Source organism: Calidris pugnax, unplaced genomic scaffold, assembly GCF_001431845.1.
Source record: "Calidris pugnax isolate Ruff unplaced genomic scaffold, ASM143184v1 scaffold141, whole genome shotgun sequence".
In the NCBI taxonomy this organism is placed as follows: Eukaryota; Metazoa; Chordata; class Aves; order Charadriiformes; family Scolopacidae; genus Calidris; species Calidris pugnax.
This window is the reverse complement of record NW_015090902.1, coordinates 994,957-1,019,090: the sequence shown is the minus strand read 5'-3', so window position 1 is coordinate 1,019,090 and position 24,134 is coordinate 994,957. Positions and strand designations below refer to the sequence as shown.

The 24,134-nt window shown below is 38.7% G+C and overlaps 1 protein-coding gene across 1 annotated transcript; it reads left to right on the top strand.

The window, feature by feature from the left end:
- Positions 1–5,858: 5,858 nt before the first annotated feature.
- Positions 5,859–23,251, top strand: FBXO9 (F-box protein 9). Its single transcript, XM_014948955.1, has 11 exons — positions 5,859–6,017; positions 6,441–6,498; positions 9,407–9,506; positions 10,348–10,478; positions 16,360–16,474; positions 17,157–17,275; positions 17,578–17,668; positions 18,678–18,773; positions 19,532–19,625; positions 20,374–20,528; positions 21,889–23,251. Exons 1-11 carry the CDS (start codon positions 5,871–5,873, stop codon positions 21,995–21,997), a joined length of 1,215 nt encoding a protein of 404 aa, XP_014804441.1. The 5' UTR covers positions 5,859–5,870; the 3' UTR covers positions 21,998–23,251.
- The last annotated feature ends 883 nt before the right edge of the window (positions 23,252–24,134 follow it).

Sequence of the window (24,134 nt, the reverse complement as noted above, 5' to 3'; positions counted from 1 at the left end):
TGTGGGGACCGAGGGGGGCGGTGGCGGCGGGAAGGGGTGTGTGGCCGGGGGGCGGGCGGGAGGAGCGGCCCCCGGGCCCTGCCCTACCCTGCCCGCCGCCGGGCACCGGGGTGAGGCCTGTGGGAGGGGAGCCGCGCTCCTGGCCGCCGTCCCAGCCTTCCCGCAGGGGGTGCGGGGCTGAGGAGCGGGGGCTGCTGGATTGAGGAGGGGGTCTGGCCACCCGCAGGGACACCTCAGGGTGTCACGCTGTCCTTACAGGGGAGCCGGCCCCCTCTCCCCCCTACACCTTTCTCTTCCTTCCCTCAAAAAACGGGTGGCATAAAGTCACCTGGAAACGTGGAGGGCTCCGTGTATTTCACTTACTTGAGTTTGGCATTGTCCACGCCAGAAATGCTGCTTGGCTGAGCGTTGCTTTCCAGACCGCACCTCAGCATGGATGCAGGTACCTGTGATTGATGAGAACTTGATCAGTCAACGTTAAGCCATTGACATCATTCGGGAGCTCTCAAAACTCCTTGCCACCACTGAATTTCACTGAATTTTAAGAGTTGGAAGGGACCATAGAGATCATCTAGTCCAGCTCCCCTGCTAAAGCAGGACCACCCAGAGCTTGTCAGATCATGCCACTCAGGACTGCATCCAGGCGGGTCTTGAAAATCTCCAAAGAAGGGGACTCCACAACCGCCCTGGGCAGCCTGTTCCAGGGCTCCGTCACCACGATTAAAACTCTTTTATTTTTGAACGCCGTTGCTTCTGCCACACCGGCAGAAAAAATGGAGCAACTTCCTCGTTTTCTTACAAAACCGAGAAGGATGTTGGCTGTCGGTCGCTGCGTTGTTCTTGCTGATCCTCCAGTTCTGTTCAGTTCACCTGTAGCCCTGTGCAACTGGTGACAGTCACCTTTGAACTGTGCCTGATCCTGGCTTTATTTTGCCAAAACAAAGATCTGAACTATTAAAGGACTTGCCACGACAGACAGTTTAGTAGGTGATTGCCGTGCTCTGAGGAAATCAGCGTGCAATTAATTGATTGCAAAACAGTTAGAACTAAGCTGTGCGAATAAACTAGTTTTGCATTTGGCAAATGATTTCTAAAGCTTTTCAAACAAATTGGAATCAAATCGACTCAGCTGACTTCTTTTTACAGGTCACAGTCTAATTCTGATGTTTACTTGTGACATGTTGACCTTTTGGTGGCTTGACTGGCGACCGGTTTTTCTGACGGAAAATCGTTTGAGCTGATCATGACACGCTGAGGGTGTCTCACTTTCAAGCAGGATAAAGTCACTGTTCCGTGTGACAGCTGACTTGCAGCAGGAGGGAGGCCAGCAGCGTAAAGATGAACAGCCTATATTTACCTGCTGAGGAGTGGTTACAGTACAATATTCTGTGAAGTTCAGAAACTATAAGTACGGTTTAAGTGTTGGCAGAGTGGGGACAAGGATGCAATCTTCACGAGTTACAACCTGCTTTGGGTGTGATCTCACGAGCTGTCTGCTAGTGAAGATCCTCGCTTCAGCGATACCCGTGTTTTACTCGTTTGCTCTAGCAAAACCATAGGGTTTCAGCAGATCACAGAGATAGCAGGAAGATTGTTAATAGAGATCACTTTTCCACCCCAGTTAGCCGTGCAGTAGCGATGTGAATGAATTGCTTTACTGGTAAATTTAGAGGGATGGTCACTTAAGCTGCCGCTGCTGCCAGAAGATAAACCTTTGATATGAGAGACTCCAGAGCAAACATACACTCTGTATAGAGGAGCTAATGATGGAAGTCAAAATTTTGGTTGTAATCAACTTCATGATAGTTTTGGACAGCTCTTAGGCTGTGGGCTCGGTCTTCATAGTATGGTATATTTTTTGTTTGGATTGACAGCACGCTTAAGTTTTAAAGAGCATTCAGTGACATTTTGGAAGCATTTGGTCCAGAACTGTGGCTGACTGTGACTCAGAAATGAGGAAGCAGAGCAGTTGAACAGAGGGGAGGAAAATCAAGACTCTTGAACAGGTTCCTGAAACAAAAAGTTTTTGAACAAGAGGTAAACTTCAGCCAGCTTCATAACTTTGTAAATAACTTTAACTCTTAAATTAGTTTATTTACAGATTTCATGAGTTAGAGGTTTCAATGGGCGTGCCTTTATGCACAGGAAGATAGTGTGTGTTGATTTAGTTTATAAATAACTTTACTAGTCTCTGCATTTTGCAGATAACACCAGGTTTTTTCGCCCCAGACTGCGAGCTGACTGGGCATAATTCAGCTGCAAACCAGAAGCCTTGCCCTCTGCGCAGGCAGAGGTGGGCCTTATTTGTGTCGGCCCAGTGCCAGAATAATGCATTTAACAACACATCCATTTCAGTGCTAGCTCATTCCTAGGTTGTCTCTCTTTGGCCACAGTAGATGTAATGCCTGGATGCTAAAATGAAGTGATAGGCCTGCTGTAACTCATAGGACATTGACTGCCTGCAGTCAAATTCTGGAATAAAAAAAAAAGTGAAATTTCTAAGTTGTTTACTTCTTGCTCAGATTTAACGCTGCTGGTGCTTTGGAGCGTTCTGTTCTTGCCTGTTTTCTCCGCTGAGAAATTCAAGATGTGCAGCCTTAAAATCAGAGTGTGGAAACAAATGCAACATCTGTTTACTTTAACCAACTGACACTGTCTGCAGTATCAACTGTAAAAGATTAATTGACTGAGATATTGGTGAAAACACATTTACAGGTGACAAGCCAGTGAGTTTGTGGTCTTTGGGGAAACCAGAGACAAGGGCTACCGCTGAACTCCAGGGAGGTCTTGTCACCAAGACAGAGATTAAGTGTTGCCTTCGCATCAGGTTTGCCAGTATTCTGTAGTTTGATCCTGAACTTCCAGATGCTATAAAAATTTTATTAATTTTCAGACTACAAGAACACTTTGATTTCTGCACTTCAGGTGTGCAGGAGGTAGAGATTTCTTTACGAGAACTCAGAAGAATCTCACTGATAGAATGTCCCTTGAAGTCTTTTGAGTGCTGTTTACAGTAGGAAGGAGTGGAAAATAATACTTCTGAAACTAGTTGTGGTCATCTTAATGCCAGGTTTGCCTTCTTATAATCTCATTTTGCATTAGGTACTTGCCAAACAGATGTGAATTTCAGCACAGAATGGTAGAAAAACTGGAGTGCTTCAGCTGCAGGAAGAGCTTTAAACAAATGTCTTAGTCTTTGGGTTTTTTTCCTTACTGGCATCTTGCTGCTGTTGTCATTGTAGTGGCTGGTCACTGATGTTCAAAATTAGTTTTCCTTTGTTTTCGTATAGATTCCATAAATTTCAGTATATTTCACAATGAGAATTTATTTGCATCTTTTGAAGTTTTGCTCTTAAACAGGCTGTTTAACTCCTATCTAGAGCCCTGTTAAGTTCAGTTAAAGGTCTTGTTTAAGGTCTTAATTGTTTATCCTGTCTCACAGCAGTACTGTAAATAAAACCAGCTGTCAGGCTCTCATGCTAACTTTCTCTTTTCTTTTACAATACATTTCTTGTTTAGTTTCACCTGTAGTTTTTGAGATTGCCCACACTGTCCCATAATTTTCATAAAGTATCGTTACTCAAAGCACTAGTCTTTTTTGTGCTTTTGTAAATATTAAACAAATGAAAACTACTGGTTATCTTTATAATGAGAAGGTGGTGATTACCTTTTCATTTCTTGTGCTGAAGCATGGTAGTGTTTAATACTGAAGCTTTGGTTTATGCTTTGACTTAGACACTGAGTGTATCTGTCCAGGTATTATGGCAGCATACTGATGCATGTAAGCCTCCAAGTGATACAGAACTAATCTCTGTTGGATTGATGTGACTGAAATGCCAAACCCAACTTTGGTGGGTTAATAGGGATGTGCAAACGATACCAGTAATTTTAAGATTAATTTTTATCATCAAAAGATTGGTATGTGGGTAGAATGGGGAAAAGAGGAGTATGCTTATTTTTTCTTTTAAATGAGTGTCCATGACAGTTGTGCGTTGTGAATGTGCTGTAGGGACTTACACAGACTCTATAATCACATCTGACTGGTCTCTACTAGGCAGAAGCTGAAGAAGATTGTCACTCTGATTTGGTAAGAACCGATGACAATGAAAGATCCGGTGAAGCAAATCTTCAGGTATGTCTCTCATACTAGTGGGTTTTTTTACAAACATAGTACTGCTGTGATTTAAGCTGCATTACTTATGCTCATTTAGTTACCACACGTTTGTTGATCTGACACATGCTTAATCTGCCTGCCCCTCCAAAAGTGAAACAGGTAAATTATGCATCGTGTTTCAAATGTTAAGTTCAGTCTTCAGTTATCATTGTAGATCTCTGTTGGATTGATGTGACTGAAATGCCAAACCCAACTTTGGTGGGTTAATAGGGATGTGCAAACGATACCAGTAATTTTAAGATTAATTTTTATCATCAAAAGATTGGTATGTGGGTAGAATGGGGAAAAGAGGAGTATGCTTATTTTTTCTTTTAAATGAGTGTCCATGACAGTTGTGCGTTGTGAATGTGCTGTAGGGACTTACACAGACTCTATAATCACATCTGACTGGTCTCTACTAGGCAGAAGCTGAAGAAGATTGTCACTCTGATTTGGTAAGAACCGATGACAATGAAAGATCCGGTGAAGCAAATCTTCAGGTATGTCTCTCATACTAGTGGTTTTTTTACAAACATAGTACTGCTGTGATTTAAGCTGCATTACTTACACTCATTTAGTTACCACACGTTTGCTGATCTGACACATGCTTAATCTGCCTGCCCCTCCAAAAGTGAAACAGGTAAATTATGCATGGTGTTTCAAATGTTAAGTTCAATCTTCAGTTATCAGTGTAGTTGAAAAGAAAGTTTGTGGCAGGTTTGGAGTTTGAAGAACTGTAGAAATTGGACAGCTGTTGCTGTGTGGATCAAATTCCAGTTTAAGTTGTCACTCTCTTCTGGAGCAGAAAGTTGATAAAAGCAGTCTGATAGAAAAATGTGTTCTGTTACGATACTAGATTTTGGTGTAGTTGCTCCCCAGAAGTCATGATGATTGCAAGAGACGTGTAAAGTGTAACTTCAAAGATGCTAAAAAAAATGCATGGCAAGAATTACAACTTGTCTTGTTTCACAGAGCATAGTCCTTTCATTTTAAGAGAGAAAGGAGTGTAAGGTCTTATTTATATGTTACATAAATGGCAGCCTTGATTGTCATCAAGCTTAGTATGCTTGTGTGCAAAAAATTAGGTTTTCTAATTTTTAATTTCAAGAGCTAATTGACTTACTTAGAACAAACACCATGTCTAGAAAGAATACTTTTCAATGGAGTCTTAGGTCATAGTCACAGTACTGACAACCACTTATTGAAATGTCATTTTTTCTTCTGACCTGAACAGCCCAGATTAAAGCACTTACATTATTGATTGTCATCAAGCTTAGTATGCTTGTGTACAAAAAATTAGGTTTTCTAAATTTTAATTTCAAGAGCTAATTGACTTGCTTAAGATAAGTCTGCATAAACAAGAACAAACACCATATCTAGAAAGAATATTTTTCAATGGAGTCTTAGGTCATAGTCACGGTACTAACAACCACTTATTGAAATGTCATTTTTTCTTCTGACCTGAACAGCCCAGATTAAAGCACTTACATTATTGAATGAAATTGTACAAGTACTTGTGCAATTAAAAAAATTACTGTAAACCAATTGCTAACTCTTTGTGTCTAAACTCACTGAAACCATTTAAGACTTGGAAATGTAACGTGTCGTCTTGAAATTCCTTTTTGTGCTTGTACTTTATAATTTCTCCTCAGAAGATTCTGTCTGAATATGTGATACTAAATCAGACTTAATTGGATTTTTTTAGGCAGAGCTCCAGATGTTCAGAGCTCAGTGGATGTTTGAGCTTGCCCCAGGTGTGAGTTCTAGTGGGTTGGAACCTCTGCCATGCAGAGCTTCTTCAAGAGGACCTGGAGTAAAGTCTGTAGATGCCAGAGTGAAACAGGAGATAGCAAAAGAAGAAAAGGTACAAAAAAATAGACATATAATTTTGGGGTTTTTTTTGTGTTTTATTATTGCAGTATAATTATCCTAAAAGCTAAATTTAATCTAGAGGAACAACAGAGGTGATTAACCTGTTTTCTCCATACTAAGGTCTTTCCATAATCCTGCACCGATTTTCTATTTTTTATTCTTGGCTTTATTCTGGCACCTTCCCAGTCTGCTTTCTGAAAGACTGTAGGTAAGGGGCAAGCAGCAGGAACATGGGGAGTTTTTAAGTTATGGGTTGTAGCACATGAATATGTCTTCTCACTCTAACTGTGGAACTGTTTTATTCACCTCCTTCACAAGGTACAGTAGGTAAGATGAAAAATAATTCTAAGTCAAATGGCAATGCAGTTGTATTTGAGAGGAATTTAAGAGGTATTCTGTGTAATTTATTGTGCAGGCAAAAGAGCTTTTTCTGAAGGCTGTGGAAGAAGAACAAAATGGGGCCCTTTACGAAGGTAATGAAGAAGTCTACGATGAACACTCTTATTGCAGAGGAATCTAACACTGATTTATTGTGCAAGACTGCATGATGCCAGTGAACTTAAACTGCAGGCTCATAGTAATTTGAGAGCTGAATTATTTGCATAAGCAAACAAACTTGCTATAAAAGGAACCATCATATCACAGTTCTAAGGTTGAGATGAAGCTAAAGTGAGATCAAGGAAAGAATTTCTAGCTTTTAGACAAAACGACAGTGTTTTGAAATCTAGCAACTTAATAAAGTGCTGGATTGTTTCTACATATAGCGTGCTTCTTTATGTGACTTTCGTAACAGTAATTAAGCAAGGCAATATACCATATTTCCTGGGCTTATAGTTTTTTTCATTCCACTTTGAGCAGAACTATTTAACCCATAGAATGGTTTGTTGTTTGTTTGTTTTGGGTTGCTTGTTTGAGGTTTTTTTCAGTTTATACAGCAGGCTAAGATAGCTTCTTTAAGAACTCCTGAAGGGAATGTTTCAATCTGTCAGTCTCATTGTATGAGGTTGGCCATAAATAATTAAGATGCTTAGCTTGCTTGCCCTCTTGCTAGCAGGACTAGCAAAAATGGAAGTTCAAAGTTTTCTTCCTCATATTTAGCTTTCAGAATATGTAGAGTAAGAAGCCCATCCTAACTTCAAGTCCTGTAGGTCCTGAGATACCAGGCAATAACTGATGACTCAATTATTACACCAAGTTTTCTGTTTCTTTCATTAAAAAAAAAGGCACACAGAACGTTTGTGCCATCCGGCTCATCCGTTAGAGGTTTTAGCCACTTTGCTTAAAGTGCAGGTGCAAAATATGGCAGGATATGCAAAACTGAGAGCACTCTGGAAGCTTCTGAACTCAGCCACTTGTTGAATACAAAATTTCTATTTCCACCATGGGAGTTTTCCTTCCCTTACAAGGGATTTCTGGCTGTTGTTCCAGATCTCAACAAACTGACAGAAATATGTATCCCCAATAGGTAATAAAATTAGTTGATTCATTATCTAATTTATTACATGTTTTTATGGGGCAAAATTACTTTAGGCTAAGGTACTTTCTGTGTTATGTAGAGAATTAAATGTGCAGTAAAAAAAGACGTCAGAACTAAATCTGATATGTAATCTACCATTTAGGAAATTGTGCAGTAGATTGTGAAGGTTCTTTCATACCAACAGTTTACAAGTAAATAAAATAATGCGAGGAAAGCCATCTGTTTAAGCTTTGTGTCTATAAAATGAAAGCTATAGCTTCATCTGCTTGAGTGCGCTCCTTCTATGTTAAACATAGCAGTAGAGAAGTTGCATCTAACAGAGTTGCATTCACAAGGGTGTTTTAGGCTTCTGGATTGCATGAGTATGAACACATCCTTTCTCAGTTTAATTTGATTTAAGACTTAAAGAAACAAACCAAAACTGTTTCTACACGTACATCCGTATGAGACCTTAGAGACACGGTCCTACAGCAGACACAGATATATTGCTGAGCACGTGTTGGGACATCTGTTTTCACACCACAGTTTTATCTGGTGACCTGGCTCAGGCCACCAGAATCCCAAGTGACATTTCAGTCTGCTTCTGAAATCTGCTGATACCTGCCGTTTGTGAGACAGTTATGTGCAGTAGCATGTTCCTGTTTAAGTACAGTACAGGCCTTGCTGCAAGATTAAATGCTAAAGTTGAGACTGCTCTCTGTTTAGCTGGCTGCTGGCACTCTTCCTCCTCACCAGCCAAAGGATACTCTTTGATGATCCCTGTCCCTGACATGAACTCAAGGAAATAGAGACACTTATTTATCCCACACTCCGGCTTCTCAGACTCACTAAAGTGTCAAATTCTGAGCTTCAAACTCACTGATGTTTTATTTTGGGTTTTTGTTTTGTTTTTAAGGGTTCAAACTGAGGGAGAGTTGCCCTCTGGCCTTGGTATCACCACGTGAGAATGCAGAGAGGCATAGAAATACATACATGATCTTAATAAAGGCATTAAAACAGGCTGTATGTACATACAATGAATCCACATAAATTAAGAAGGATCTGCAGAGTTCACTCAGAAGACAGACATTCAGCAGCTTAAATACCATCCTTAAATACCTTAAATATCACCATTCCTCCCCACAGGGGGATATCCTTGGGCCTGTTTCTCTCATCAGTGTTTGTAGCATCTTCGGAGTGTGAAAGGCAGAGGTGCTTTTGCTGTGTGCTAGAAGAAGCCCTGTCAGTTTTTCCTTCATGCCCCGTAGTCCTGTGCTTGCTACAGAGCTTTTTGAAAAGGCTGCTTTCCTCCAGTCAGGTTCCTCACCCTCAGATTTACAGTGGCTTGCTTCTGTGCCTTCTCTAGTTTTCAGGGGTTTGCCACAGGAAAATTTACTTGGTGTCTATTGTTGATGTTTAAAAAGTACAATATTTAGTTGACCTTTTCCACCTTTTTAATATTACGGATGTCTGAATGACTGTCCGGGCTACACCAGGTACCTGCATCATTTTTTAAATTCTCTTGTTACATTCTTCGTGGTTACTTACGAATATAATGCCTAAAATCTGCAGCTTGTTGAGAAAACTTTGTAAGTGCTGGGCAACAAATGAAATCAGGACTTTTTAATGTTTTGATGTAAAATATTGTACTCCATAACTGAATTAGTAGTGGTTAAGGTAAATCTGCATCTGAGAGAGCTCTTTATTCTGAAAGAGTACATGAAGTTTGTGGTTTAGAAGATCAGTGCTTACTTGCCTCTCATTGAATTTAAACCGAATCAGTTTAGATTAAATTACTAGGAAAACGCATTTTCCACCTGTTTAGTGCTTTTAGCAGCAGCCATCTCTCTTGAGAAAAAAAGTCTTTGCTTTGATAAGCTAGTATAGGCATCAGACATCTTTAAACATTAAACCTTTATTTTCAGCCATCAAGTTTTATCGTCTGGCCATGCAGCTGGTACCTGACATAGAGTTTAAGATCACCTATACGCGGTCCCCAGACGGTGATGGAGTTGGAAAGAGGTGGTAAGTATGAAAATTTACTAATTAAGTGCATAAGAGTACTGAAACCTGAAATTTTATTTCTAAAGCATGTGAATGCTCTACTGTGACATGCAGTCGTAGGTCTCTAACATTTGGAAAACTTGTCTGCTTTCATTCGAACAGACTGCTTCAGAGAAAGTTTACAGGTGCATTAGTCCAAGGAGGACTTTTCTATACTGTTGTTGAAAGAAGGTCACAGGCTTGTTTAGAGCTGGTTAAACTCAAGTGGAAGGGTTACAAATAGTTGTTACTTAAAAAAAGGAAGAAAGGAAGAAAACATCAGTCACTTTATTACTGTTGACTGTTGACTTCTGATCTTCAGATTTATGAGTTACGCCTTTAGGATCATCTAGAAAACTGGAGATGGCAAAAATATCGATTAGTAAAAGCTTTGTACCATGGAATAAGCATCGTAGTTAAGGATGGGAGTATATTACTCTTCTTGTGCTGCCTCATGCAGCCATATGGGAACATTTCCAATAAGTAGAGCAACACATTTGGAAGCTCGTAGATCGTAATCTGAGTAGTCTAGACTTTGATCGTGGCGAGCATCCAAACACCACTAGCCTCAGCACACCAAATGTGTAGCACCTTAAGGCTGACCTGAGTTGAGGCCAGGATTCAGGTTAGGGCCAAAACTTCTGTAGCTCAGGTAGCATAGTGAGGACGAGCTTGTGACACAGAGCTTCCAAATTCACTGCTTAAAAACATTCCAGAAACAACTATATTGAATGAGGGTAAGACAGCAGATTGATGCCAGGATACGAACGTCCGTTGGTATGTTTTGTCCAGTATCACAGTGTTGGCATTCCCCCTTTTCCAGCGTTGAGGATAACAAAGAGGATGACCAAATGGCTGATCTCCTGTCGGAATTCCAGCAGCAGTTAGCTCTTCAGGAATCTTCAGTCAAACTTTGTCAGCCTGAGGTTGATGTCAGCCAGACCCATATCTCAGGTATGACGTAAGATACACTGTAAGAGTTAAGAGGCACAATAAAGAGAGATTTTTCACTCTAACTTTATTAAAACATTTGTCTATGTCATTCTAAAGCCACCTTTATAAAGAAATGTACACAGTATCTTTTTATTTAATTTATAGTTAGATTGAAGGAAAAAAGATCATCAATGAGCCAAATGGATCTTTTTCTCATACATGATTTTGCCTTTATCGCAGAAGCTTTTCCATGTAATACTGCTACTAAGTAGAATTTTTCAGGATCAGAGTCATAGTTAAAAGCAGCAACTTCTAGAAACTGACTTGCTGAAGTAATTGCATCCCAATTTTCCTTCCAGTTGATGTTTGAAAAAGTGAAATGTAGGTTGGTTTTTTTTTGTTTTGCAAATTTTTATAACAATTCTTAAGTGTGAATAAGAGACAATTGTTCTGTGAAGAATATGCATCTTTGCATTTCCTGGTTTTGTCTGATTCTGTATCAGCTTTTTACAACAAATAATGTTTTCAGGTTCAGCAAGACTATGTGACATAGCTAGAAAGGCTTTTGAAGGTTAATCATTTTCAGTGCTTCAGGTCTAGGATAGTCATCCTGACACTTCCTTATGAGATCTAAATTGTAGAGAGTGTGTATAATCTATGAACTCTCTTAAAAGAATCAGATGCCACTAAAGCGTGTGTGTTTTGCATCCCAAATTGTCAGTTGCTCTTGGAAATCTTGGCCTGATCTCCTCTGTTCTGCTCAAGGAAGGAAAATAAAGCAAATGTAGCAAGCTGTTCAAATCAAAACATAAAGAAAACAGGATTTGTTTTTCATTTAATTTTAACAACTGTGGCGTTGTACACTTGGGAAAGCATCTTTTCATTTTTTGCCAGTAAAGTCAAGATGTTGTAGACATTACTATAAAGTGATCTCAGGAGATGTCTCTTTTGAGCAGCAATCTTAAGTCTCTTTCTAGTTTTATTTTCTGCCTTCCTGCCAGTCCTGTGCTACAGTATCTCGTTTACTGACTCTTTTATAGCAGAGTGAAAACTGTGACAGTCCTGATGTCTGCTTCAGAAGTTAGTAGGCTGGAAGGGATGCCTCTTGGTCATCACAGCAGTACAATAATGGCAGCCCTCAGCAGCCCAAGGAAAACTGAAACAATATGAGGCAATGGATTTGGCTGAATTGGTTTCCTGTATTTATATTTTACATTCGATCGATATTCATAATCTTAGAATACTAGTTAAACCTTAGTACAGGACAGGATGAGACCTCTGGAATGTAACTGCCACACTGAATGTATTTACTTCCCTTCCCTAGTATAGGAGCAATTTATCATAGGAGTGGGTTTTTTTGCCTTTTAGCCAAGTAAGGGTTAGGACCAAGATGGCATTCTTCACAGGAAGTACTATAATATTTGTCCTACACATAAGAGTACTGAAACCTGAAATTTTATTTCTAAAGCATGTGAATGCTCTACTGTGACATGCAGTCGTAGGTCTCTAACATTTGGAAAACTTGTCTGCTTTCATTCGAACAGACTGCTTCAGAGAAAGTTTACAGGTGCATTAGTCCAAGGAGGACTTTTCTATACTGTTGTTGAAAGAAGGTCACAGGCTTGTTTAGAGCTGGTTAAACTCAAGTGGAAGGGTTACAAATAGTTGTTACTTAAAAAAAGGAAGAAAGGAAGAAAACATCAGTCACTTTATTACTGTTGACTGTTGACTTCTGATCTTCAGATTTATGAGTTACGCCTTTAGGATCATCTAGAAAACTGGAGATGGCAAAAATATCGATTAGTAAAAGCTTTGTACCATGGAATAAGCATCGTAGTTAAGGATGGGAGTATATTACTCTTCTTGTGCTGCCTCATGCAGCCATATGGGAACATTTCCAATAAGTAGAGCAACACATTTGGAAGCTCGTAGATCGTAATCTGAGTAGTCTAGACTTTGATCGTGGCGAGCATCCAAACACCACTAGCCTCAGCACACCAAATGTGTAGCACCTTAAGGCTGACCTGAGTTGAGGCCAGGATTCAGGTTAGGGCCAAAACTTCTGTAGCTCAGGTAGCATAGTGAGGACGAGCTTGTGACACAGAGCTTCCAAATTCACTGCTTAAAAACATTCCAGAAACAACTATATTGAATGAGGGTAAGACAGCAGATTGATGCCAGGATACGAACGTCCGTTGGTATGTTTTGTCCAGTATCACAGTGTTGGCATTCCCCCTTTTCCAGCGTTGAGGATAACAAAGAGGATGACCAAATGGCTGATCTCCTGTCGGAATTCCAGCAGCAGTTAGCTCTTCAGGAATCTTCAGTCAAACTTTGTCAGCCTGAGGTTGATGTCAGCCAGACCCATATCTCAGGTATGACATAAGATACACTGTAAGAGTTAAGAGGCACAATATAGAGAGATTTTTCACTCTAACTTTATTAAAACATTTGTCTATGTCATTCTAAAGCCACCTTTATAAAGAAATGTACACAGTATCTTTTTATTTAATTTATAGTTAGATTGAAGGAAAAAAGATCATCAATGAGCCAAATGGATCTTTTTCTCATACATGATTTTGCCTTTATCGCAGAAGCTTTTCCATGTAATACTGCTACTAAGTAGAATTTTTCAGGATCAGAGTCATAGTTAAAAGCAGCAACTTCTAGAAACTGACTTGCTGAAGTAATTGCATCCCAATTTTCCTTCCAGTTGATGTTTGAAAAAGTGAAATGTAGGTTGGTTTTTTTTTGTTTTGCAAATTTTTATAACAATTCTTAAGTGTGAATAAGAGACAATTGTTCTGTGAAGAATATGCATCTTTGCATTTCCTGGTTTTGTCTGATTCTGTATCAGCTTTTTACAACAAATAATGTTTTCAGGTTCAGCAAGACTATGTGACATAGCTAGAAAGGCTTTTGAAGGTTAATCATTTTCAGTGCTTCAGGTCTAGGATAGTCATCCTGACACTTCCTTATGAGATCTAAATTGTAGAGAGTGTGTATAATCTATGAACTCTCTTAAAAGAATCAGATGCCACTAAAGCGTGTGTGTTTTGCATCCCAAATTGTCAGTTGCTCTTGGAAATCTTGGCCTGATCTCCTCTGTTCTGCTCAAGGAAGGAAAATAAAGCAAATGTAGCAAGCTGTTCAAATCAAAACATAAAGAAAACAGGATTTGTTTTTCATTTAATTTTAACAACTGTGGCGTTGTACACTTGGGAAAGCATCTTTTCATTTTTTGCCAGTAAAGTCAAGATGTTGTAGACATTACTATAAAGTGATCTCAGGAGATGTCTCTTTTGAGCAGCAATCTTAAGTCTCTTTCTAGTTTTATTTTCTGCCTTCCTGCCAGTCCTGTGCTACAGTATCTCGTTTACTGACTCTTTTATAGCAGAGTGAAAACTGTGACAGTCCTGATGTCTGCTTCAGAAGTTAGTAGGCTGGAAGGGATGCCTCTTGGTCATCACAGCAGTACAATAATGGCAGCCCTCAGCAGCCCAAGGAAAACTGAAACAATATGAGGCAATGGATTTGGCTGAATTGGTTTCCTGTATTTATATTTTACATTCGATCGATATTCATAATCTTAGAATACTAGTTAAACCTTAGTACAGGACAGGATGAGACCTCTGGAATGTAACTGCCACACTGAATGTATTTACTTCCCTTCCCTAGTATAGGAGCAATTTATCATAGGAGTGGGTTTTTTTGCCTTTTAGCCAAGTAAGGGTTAGGACCAAGATGGCATTCTTCACAGGAAGTACTATAATATTTGTCCTACACGCGTGCTCAGTATCTGAAGCAAAGTGTTTTAACAATCCCTAGTTCACTGGAAACTTAGAAACATGGATAGTGAGATAGATAATCGAAGGCTTTGGCGACTGGTGACTGTCAGAATGGAAGATGTGTACCTGTTAGCACTAGTAGCAGATTTTTAAGGCTTTGTATCTCCTGTTCTCTAAGACACTAGGAGTTCACATACCAAAGCACTCCTAAATTGCCAGACTGTTTTGTACCTTGTAGCAATAAACACATCTGCACAACTTTTGTTTGTGTTTAATTTAATGGTTGGAAATAAATACAGACAATATAACAAATTTATGACTTCTCAATAATAAAACATAGAATTAAGTCAGATTCGTGAAACGAGATGTGTGTTAAATGAATGCAGAAACTGGTGACACATATGTACTTTTTATCATGTTAGTATTCTGAAATGTGAAACTGAAGTTTCATCAAATTTTATAGCAAAAACAGTCTCATTGGATTTGTGTGAGTGCAGTAACACTATTTTTTAACTAAAAATCAGAATCCTGTTAAATTGCAACCTCTACCATGGCATTTACAGCTAGTTACTGTTTAATGTACCTTTGTGCCACTCGACTATTTTTTCCGTTTGAACCCAAAGCAGTTTTACTAACTGAACTCATCAAGTGTTAGGTGCATGTAGTGATACAGGTCAAGCCATAGGCTCTGGAAAGGAGCAGTAGTTGAAAATAAATGAAGTGTAATTCCTGATGCTGTAAGATTAGTAAACAAGATTATACACAACTGAAACAACAGAGAAAACTTCGGGAGGCAGAAAGTTATTAGAAAGAGTTTTGGCTTAATTTCCCAGGGCCTTCTCACTGAATTTTTAATGCTAGGAAAATTACTACATGATCCTGCGGAGCTTTGATGAGGATTCTGTCATTATCTCATCACTGTCGTTCACCACAGCAGTGCTGTGTGATACCATTTTCAATCACTGCACCTGTACCACAAAATACAGAGTGATGTCGTACCGGTTTCGTAGTGGATAGGTTGTTCTTAGGACCTCCTACCCAACACTGAACCTCACCTGAGCTTCTGTAGCTTGTCATGCACAGGTAACGGTACACTCTAGGTCAGTTTGAAGAAAATACTGCTTTGCAGGCACTGTGGATGTGCAATGTGTATGTGGAATTTTTGGTATTACACCTCACAGCTGTGGATATTTGCGGTCTAAAACTGTGTTTTATCCTGTCAGGCACTTTTATCCTAATGCGTGTTCAATACGATTTTTGTTCTTCCTCTATGTGGGAAATAAGCTAAGTTTTGCTTCAGCTTATTAATGTATCATTGTTAGTGTGATAATACTAACAAAGAAGCCTTAGTAATAGTAGAGTCTAATAAATTGTATCCAATTAATCCCCAAAAATGCCCTTGGTCTATCAAAGGATCCTTGTTCGCAGAGCGTTATCTAGGTGAAGAGAAACAAACTGGAACATGGCCTTCAACACAAAAACCCAAAGGGTAGGGGAGTATCAATAAGGCCAAAGAAACCAGTCTGGTAAATCTGCCAAGTAGATAGTAGCAGAGACTTTGAAATAATGTGTAGCATAATCAACTAAGCAAAGGCGTGTTTAGGAGGATGATTTCGGAGAATAGGTGTGTGTGTGCCTTATATGGGAAAAAGTGCAAAATAAACCTGTAATAGGTCAAGCGGTCGGGAAGAATGTGAGCTCCAACTTCTCAGCCAATGAGAAGAGAGACAGGGACTCAAGCGGCCGGGATAAAGGTATTTTATACCTGAAAGCTAAAAGATCATCGTGCATCTATTTTTGGTGCACCCGATTCAGCGCTGTTTCATATTAATAAATTATTTTTTTTTAACCTTTGCTTCGGTGACTTTGTCCTCTTTAAATTCTAAGATGTGAGTCGGTGTTTCTCACACTCTATGTGACTTTTTTCTAATACATAGAGACTTTTAAAATTAAAGATTTTTTTGTTTGTTTGTTTCCTGGCAGCTGACTAAAATATGAAAAAGTAGGATTCTTTATGGAAAGTCAGAACTTCAGTAGTGGTCAAACCTGGAGTAAGGTTGTAAGCTCTTGATTTACAGGTTATCATCTAACAAGGGTTTCTTTTCTCTTGGCAGTGTTGCCTATGGAAGTGCTCATGTACATTTTCCGATGGGTGGTTTCGAGTGACTTGGACCTAAGATCATTAGAGCAATTAGCTCTTGTTTGTCGAGGATTTTACATTTGCGCCAGGTATTGTAGATAACTTATCTAGAGTTAGGCTTCTTTCTGCTCTAAGGAATTAAAAAGAGCTTTATGCTTGAACATGTGTAAACAGTATGTAGAGGTGGATAATAAATCCATAGAGCAAGATTGCCTGTGTTAGAAAAGTGATTGGTTTTGGGTTTTTTTTTTTGCTTTAGGCTGCTAAATTGTAGATGTAGGACTGTGTAGTACTTTTTCTTCCCATGGCAGTTTTCATGTTATGCTCCTCACAGTGCCAGTCAGCTTTTTAATACACCGCTAAACAGTATGTTAGATAGAGGACTTCACTGTAGTAAAAAATGTTGCTGAAAGTCTAACTTGCTCTACCTTGTTCGAAAGTCAGAGTTGCAAAGTCTCCAAAATAAAGTCTCTCGTGCTGTCATCCTTGGATGGCCACAGAGAAGTGCCAGGGGGCTGCAACGTTGTTGTTCTGTACTTGGCTGAAGCTGGTATTGTGTTCCTGAATTTTACTGGGAGGAGGAAATGGCTTTGAAGTGCTCCAGCATTAAGTAAATTAGTCAATCATTTCAAAGTATGAGCTATTGTTATTCAAGAAAGTTTCTTTCAGTTGCATCCAAACTAAATAATGGAGTGTGTTACTTCTGTATAGCAAAGCTGAGTAAGGTTTGCAGGAGAGTTACGGGGTTTGCTTTTCTCTCATTTTCACTAGAGATCCTGAAATCTGGCATCAAGTCTGTCTGAAAATATGGGGCAGGAGCTGCAATAAACTTGTTCCATATTCCTCTTGGAGGGAAATGTTTCTGGAAAGGCCTCGTGTTCGATTTGATGGTAAGATGTGCTTTTGGAAACGGGCATTATTTTTTTTTTTACTTCATGGAACCATGGCAGCAGCAATCCCATGGGTTTTATGTTTGTGACATTGGTGTTACATCTAATATGAATTTGTTTGGGCTTTTGAATCTGTAGAATGTCTGTAAAGAGAAGGGAAGGGTGCAAGGGACAAAAATAAAAACTTTGATCTATTTAAATTACAAAAATAAACTCAAAAGCTACAGATTATTTGTTTTTTAATCTTAAATATTTTATGTACTTAATTTTTGTTTATATACTTTCATCTTCCTTTCCTGCAGGTGTTTATATCAGCAAGACAAAATACATACGCCAAGGAGAACAATCTCTTGATGGTTTCTATAGAGCGTGGCACCAAGTGGAATATTACAGGTAGAACTGTAGTACAATGAGTGAGTGAAATGTTCCTCTCTCTCTTAAGTTCTTTAAATCCAGCCCTTCGCATCACAAACATTAAGTATTCTTTTCCTCTGTGGAACTACTACAGTGTGTAAAGCTATGCATATTTTTTGAGAATAGGTCTTAAGAAATAGGATTTATAATGATAATTAAAGATGGGCTAGAAATGCATTTCATCCCCAGTTCTACCATTTCACATGGATAAAACTTAGACAATAGCAACACTAATGCTCATCCACAGATTTCTTTCCCCAAATCACTTCTGCTTTACATTTGCATTTTAGCAAAGGGAAAACAAGTGATTGTACAAGAATTCTCTTTTAATTTATTTGTAAACAATTGTCAATAATCAAGAGGCTGGGCTTTTTCAATTTGCTGTAAATAGCTTGCCATCTATTTCCTTGGCCTGTGTTTCTGCTGTTCTTCGTCCTGCGTTTCCTGGCATTTATTGTTCCATTCTGCTGTCCCTCCTGAGGCTGGAAACCGTTAAGAGAAATCATTGAATCTCATGGCTATTTCTATAGTCTCACAAACATCAGCACACTGTCTGAGTACTGTACAAATTGATCAGATCCCAGAACCTGAAAAAAAGGTCAATACAACATTGTCCGTTCTGTACTGATAGTGTAATTAAGATTTTGTTGCATTTTTTTCTCAGTGCTAGGAATGGAGAAACTTACATGAGTTCAGTTTTGATTCCAGAGTAGCCTTCTTGCTTTGATTAGAGGTGACAAAACTCCTGAACTTCTGCACTCCTTCAAAACTCTTCATAACTTGATTTTTTAATCTCAAAACTTGCTTTTGATTTCTGATCTCTTTCTTTTTCTGTTATAGTATGTGTGAAGAAATATGTTTTCAAATCCTATTACTTATTAAGGTGTCTATCCTTCTGAGAAACATCCTGTGTTTAAAAAAAAAACACCAAACAAACAGAAACAGAATATGTTTTTTAGGTTTGCGTTGTGTTATTATATTTTTGCAGGTATTTGAGATTCTTTCCAGATGGTCAAGTTATGATGCTAACAACTCCTGAAGATCCTCAGTCCATAGTTCCTCGCTTACGGACTAAAAATACAAGGTTATTGAAGTGAAATATTTGGCTCTACAGTTTTCACCTTGCTTTTACCTGGCATTTTTTATTTACTTTTGTCTTATATTCTATATCCTGGTTTAGCAAAGCAAGATTTAAAATACAGTGTTATTTATGTTGTGTTATAGATGTTTATAGCTCTCTTTTGAGAACTACAAAAAAAGGTGGGTCTTTATGCAAAGATACCTTTCATTTTAAGGTCCTGATATTGTAATTAGTTTTCCTTTGTGGGTTATGTGATTTTAAACTGTGAAAGGAAGTAGATGGAAGGATACATGCTATTAGCTTGGTGGTTTTAGAATCCATTTAAAGATACTATTTTGTTATTGACTGCTTTCTCACACGTCCTTGACTGTTTGAAGTAAAGTGGAGATTCTGGTGCGATATGACTAAATTATTGTTTGATTTCTTTTTGAAGTTTGCAGAAACTTTTTAAAAATATAGAAAATCATTTGTGGCTTCAGAACAGGTTTGAGCTGTTCGCCAGAAGTCTGAAAATATTTAGCAGTAGGCTAGGCAAAACTGACTAACTTATCTTTACTGTCCAACCTGGGAAAATTAAAAACAACCTTCCAAAATGCTTTCATCTTTTCATATAATCAATGAGCAAATGCAAATTTAGTAAAAAAAAAGTTTCCTTGATTATAGTATATAGTCAGTCATCTTTTCATTTTTCATTCTCTTCGTTCTTTTGAGACAAAGAGTATCTTTATGTCCTTGACACTATCCTCCTCTTAACTTTCCAGAACGGATGCAATCTTGCTTGGCCATTATCGCCTTTCCCAGGAAACGGACAATCAAACCAAAGTATTTGCTGTAATCATGAAGAAAAAGGAAGAGGTAGGTAGCAAAACAGAATAGAGGAAAAATAGTTTAAAGAGGGGTCTTTTTAGTAAGTTTTTTCTCAGACTGAATATAAGACACCTGAAGATTTGCATTTCACCAGAGAATTAAAAAATTTATTTCATGTTTTAAATTATTAAAAAATAAAATAGAAATAAGCATGGTGGTTTATCTTACATTTTCCCCCCCAAAATATGTGATAAGCTTTTTATTAAGAGAGATAAATATCTGGTTCATGTTTGAGCAACAGTTCTCCCCCTTAGGCTTAATTGCCTTGTGTGCTGCTATTAAGTAGTTTGTTAACGTTGTTAACAGACGGGAAGGATGAAGAGGTCATTTTCTGATACCAGTTTTTGAGTGTGTGCAGTTATGTTCCACAGCATTAAATAAAACTACATAAGCCGTATTTGTTAATTGAATTATTTGGTCAACTTACATCACAGAAAATTCAGGTGAACAAAGTGTCTGTCAAGAGAAACTTGTGAAGAGTTAGAAGTGTTACAGCACTTCACAGCGAGTTTGCATAGTTTGGGTGGTGTCCTCCACACTTAACCTTACTTTCTGTGAAAACTTCTTCCATAATTAACATCTAAATTGATGTATTTTCAAGGAATACCGGTACTTACTTTTAAATATGAGAGTTTAATGAGAGTATGTGAGTCTGTCCTCACAGTTAGGCCTCAGCAGAAACAGTTGCACCATGTGTTCTTTGTTGGTCATGAAACTTCCTTTTCTCTTTGTGCAGAAACCAATTGACTACCACAAATACAGGTATTTCCGCCGTGTTCCTGTGCAAGAAACAGATCACAGCTTTCATGTAGGACTCCAGTTGTGCTCCAGTGGGCGCCAGAGGTTCAACAAACTTGTCTGGATACATCATTCTTGTCACATAACTTACAAGTGAGTAAATGGGGAATAAGATCAAAGAAGGATGCTTAACTACAGAAACACAGGTGACATTAATTTGTCCAGTACTAAGCACCGAAGATATAAAGACTGAGACTTATGAGGCCAGTACTAAGCACCGAAGATATAAAGACTGTGAGACTTTAACAAAATGTCCTGAAAACAGTAGCTGGTCCTGATTTGATAGATCATAATGAACTTTTACTTTAAGAAATCCCAAGATTTTAGTAACTTTTTATAATGATATGGGAAATTTCCTAAGTAGTAGAACAGCAGTATTTTAGTCATTTAAAGGGTTTATGCACTGTGTTTGAATGATTTCAGAACTGCCTCAGGGTTGAATGGCTTAGTGCAGTGCTAGTATAGGGGTATGGAAAACATATTTTCATTAAGGTATATTTCTTCTCCTGTGTGGCTCTACGTGCTAGAGATGTCTGCAGCCATCGTGTGAGAGCTGTAGCGTTTACCAATTATAATCCAGCAGAGTGAAATATGGGCATGGACCAGCTGCTCTGATCACAGACCAAACAAGAGCTGTGGCCACTCTTCTTGCACCCGTTTCTAAATTACTGGCAAGTTGCCTGTCCAGATGTCTGATGTTGGCATTTAGTGGATTTAGGCCTTGTCTTGCAGTTTTCTTGATCTCTGTATCCAGCGTTTTTACAGGGACATAGCTCAGCTATTGAGCTGTAAGTATGTCAAATCTACAAAGTAAATTACTGGTGGTTGGGACTACAGGTAACTTCCATAAACAGAAAAATTGCTTTTACAAAAACTAGTATTTTCATACCTAATTTATGAAGAAGTGCCAATATGACAGGCAATTTTTTCAGCATGAAGTTTCTGTACTGCTCAGGCTCTGCCGTACCTCTCAATACGGTGGTATCCTTTTGAAAGTAGAATGAAGAGGTGTATAAAGCACAGCTAGGAGAATGTATGTGTTTTCTCACTGATGCTCAGAAATAATTAGGTTTCTTCTTCTTAAAGTTTAGCAAACACAAGGTTTTGCTGTCACTCTATGTTCTGAGTTCTGGCTTCTAAGAGAAACAAAAGGGGATTTTTCACTTCTGTATTAATATGGTGACTTGAGTTACATTCTGTGCTGTTTCAAGCCCTGGGGTTAATAATAAAAATGAAAGAGAAAAGTGGTTTCTTTGATATATTAAAATAGAAGTGTATTCTATATAGTGGGATTCGACCAACATTCAAGTGCTTTCAGAACGAGGCAGTAGGAAGGACACTTACGTTCCAGCTGTAGTTTGGTGCACACGGTGTGCCATGGAGCATGATTGATTTATCGAGGGGCTTAAGCAGCAACTTGTGTCTAATTTAACTTGTACAATACTCTTTGCAGATCCACTGGTGAGACAGCTGTCACTACCTTCGACATTGACAAAATGTACACCCCTTTGTTCTTTGCACGAGTGAAGAGTTTTACTGCATTTTCAGAAAAGCCGCTCTAAGAAACACCTTTTCCTCTCACAACTCTTGCATGAATAAAAGGTTGTAGCTAATGAGCACTTAAGTTATAAATGTGTATATATTTGGAACGTTTTAAAATCCTGGGGAATTTTTTGAAGGCAGTATGTTCTATTTGATTATGAATGGCTGGGATTTTGAGATCAAGCTTATGAACATTAAACACTTTTACTTTGTGACAAGAATTTGATAACAAAGTTTTGAATGATTGTTTTGTTGAGGTTGTTTTTTTTTTAAAAAAAAACAGATTTTATAAATCAATCTGCTTGAAATGTGAGTCTTCATCTGCCTGGACACTGGTTTGTCCAAAAGAAATTGTTCTAGGGAAATCTTGCTGTCCGTGGGACAGCGTGTGTGGTCTCTGGTGAAGGCTTGAAATGTGAAGAGGAGAAAGTTGTCTTATATCTGTTAAACTTGTGTGACTTAAAAGAACTTCAAATAAATGTTTTCTTTAAATTAAGCTTATTTTGTTTGCCTCTAAGATCTGGCATTTTGTCAACATCAACCTTAATTAAAAGCAATCAAGGGCAAGCAAGCGTGAAGTGTAGAATGTAACGGCGGAGGTCCATCCCCACCAATGCAGTGATGTCAGTTGGCCATAAATGGAGTTAGATCTTGAAAGAAGTTGAGTGGAGCCTGCCTTCTCCATGTGGTGGGCATGAAGGGGAGAGGGATGTGAGTCCTTCTCTTGGACTGTAGGGTGAGTTTGTGAGGTGTGTGGCTCTGCCTGAGAAGTGTCATAGCGCGATGGTGAAACACAAGCAGGGCTGACTGGAACACGACTTGTAATGTGTTACAACCCTTCCTCTAACCTTGCTACAGATGCTGTAAACCCCTTGAGCATTTGTTGTACTACGATCCATTCTGAGGCTGCTGTAGATGTTGGGGTGCTGCTGTGTGCTGCTACTCATGAAGTGTCCCCTGGGGTTTGGTGCAGGTGCTGTACGCTGCTTCTCCCGCATATATCGCTTGGGGGTGTAGTGCAGACACTGTAATGCTGCTTATTATATATGTATCTTGGATTCCGAAAGGACTGAAGCTTTTTAGTGTAGTTTTTAAAAGCCTTTTTGCATAATTTACCTTCGAACATCTCGTTTCAAAATACTGACCTGGACTTGAGGACTAAAATGTGAAAGCTGCGGAAAGAACTATACTTGTTCCATAATTTATGAAGTGTATCTTTGCAAGGAGCTACATGATTAAAAATACATCAATAAATCATGATTTTGAACATGAAATCCCTTGCAATTTCTTCTTTTGCCAAGAAATCATTCTTTTCGTGCAGATAAAGGTGATTAGCTAGGAGCTACTACGTGTAAAATAAATGCTAGGAAAGGCTGTAAAGTAGAATTTTATTATACTACTTACAGGTTATCTGAGAAAAGTAGAGAAGCTTTCAGGTGCATGAGCTCTGAATAAGGATGTGTATATCTGAAAGTTGGGGCTTTTTCTAACTAGTCTTAGAGTCTTACTGCTCTGCCTATAGCCCTTTTGTTGGGCTATCTCCTTAGGCTGCAGTTGTGCTAATTGCTTCGTACGTACAACGGAACCTTTATTAAGGAGTGGGTTTTGTTCTCATTGCTGAAGTTAAAAAAAAAGAGGTTTGCTTAGAGTATCCGCTTCATGTTTTGAAATACTGCCAAGTTTGTAAACAGGGAAGGATGTTCGTTATCTGCGCTTCTGTTGAGGGCAAAGATAAAGATCTGAATCTGCCTGCTGAGAAATATCAAATGTTTTGGTCACGAGAATCAGAAGATTATACCAATTATTTGGTTAGGTATACTTGGGTCCAGTAACCAAGTTGGGTGTAATAGAAGAGCCTTTCAGTTCAAAGCTCTTCTCCTACCAAGATTTACCTGCTGCTTCTGAGCTTTTGTTTTCTCTTGCCTTGGCCGTGTGTTTGAAATATACTCTGGGTGCAAAGGAAAAACTAGCTAATGTCCTGGTATAAACTGAGATGTTGACTCCAGAAGTCTCAGGCAATGCTTACTTTAAGATTATATGAAATATTCCTTCACCAGGAAAATTATGTGAGCCTTCTATTGGCAAGACTGAGCTGTAATTAATATCACTTAACATTATGCATTTAATGATATAAGGAAGTCGAGCTAGTTTTGTCTT

Coding starts and splice junctions, on each gene's coding strand:
- FBXO9 (XM_014948955.1), top strand. CDS start 5,871: ATGTTCAGAGCTCAGTGGATGTTTGAGCTTGCCCCAGGTGTGAGTTCT. Junction 6,018..6,440: donor AGATAGCAAAAGAAGAAAAG/GTACAAAAAAAT, acceptor TTTATTGTGCAG/GCAAAAGAGCTTTTTCTGAA. Junction 19,626..20,373: donor TCATGAAGAAAAAGGAAGAG/GTAGGTAGCAAA, acceptor CTCTTTGTGCAG/AAACCAATTGACTACCACAA.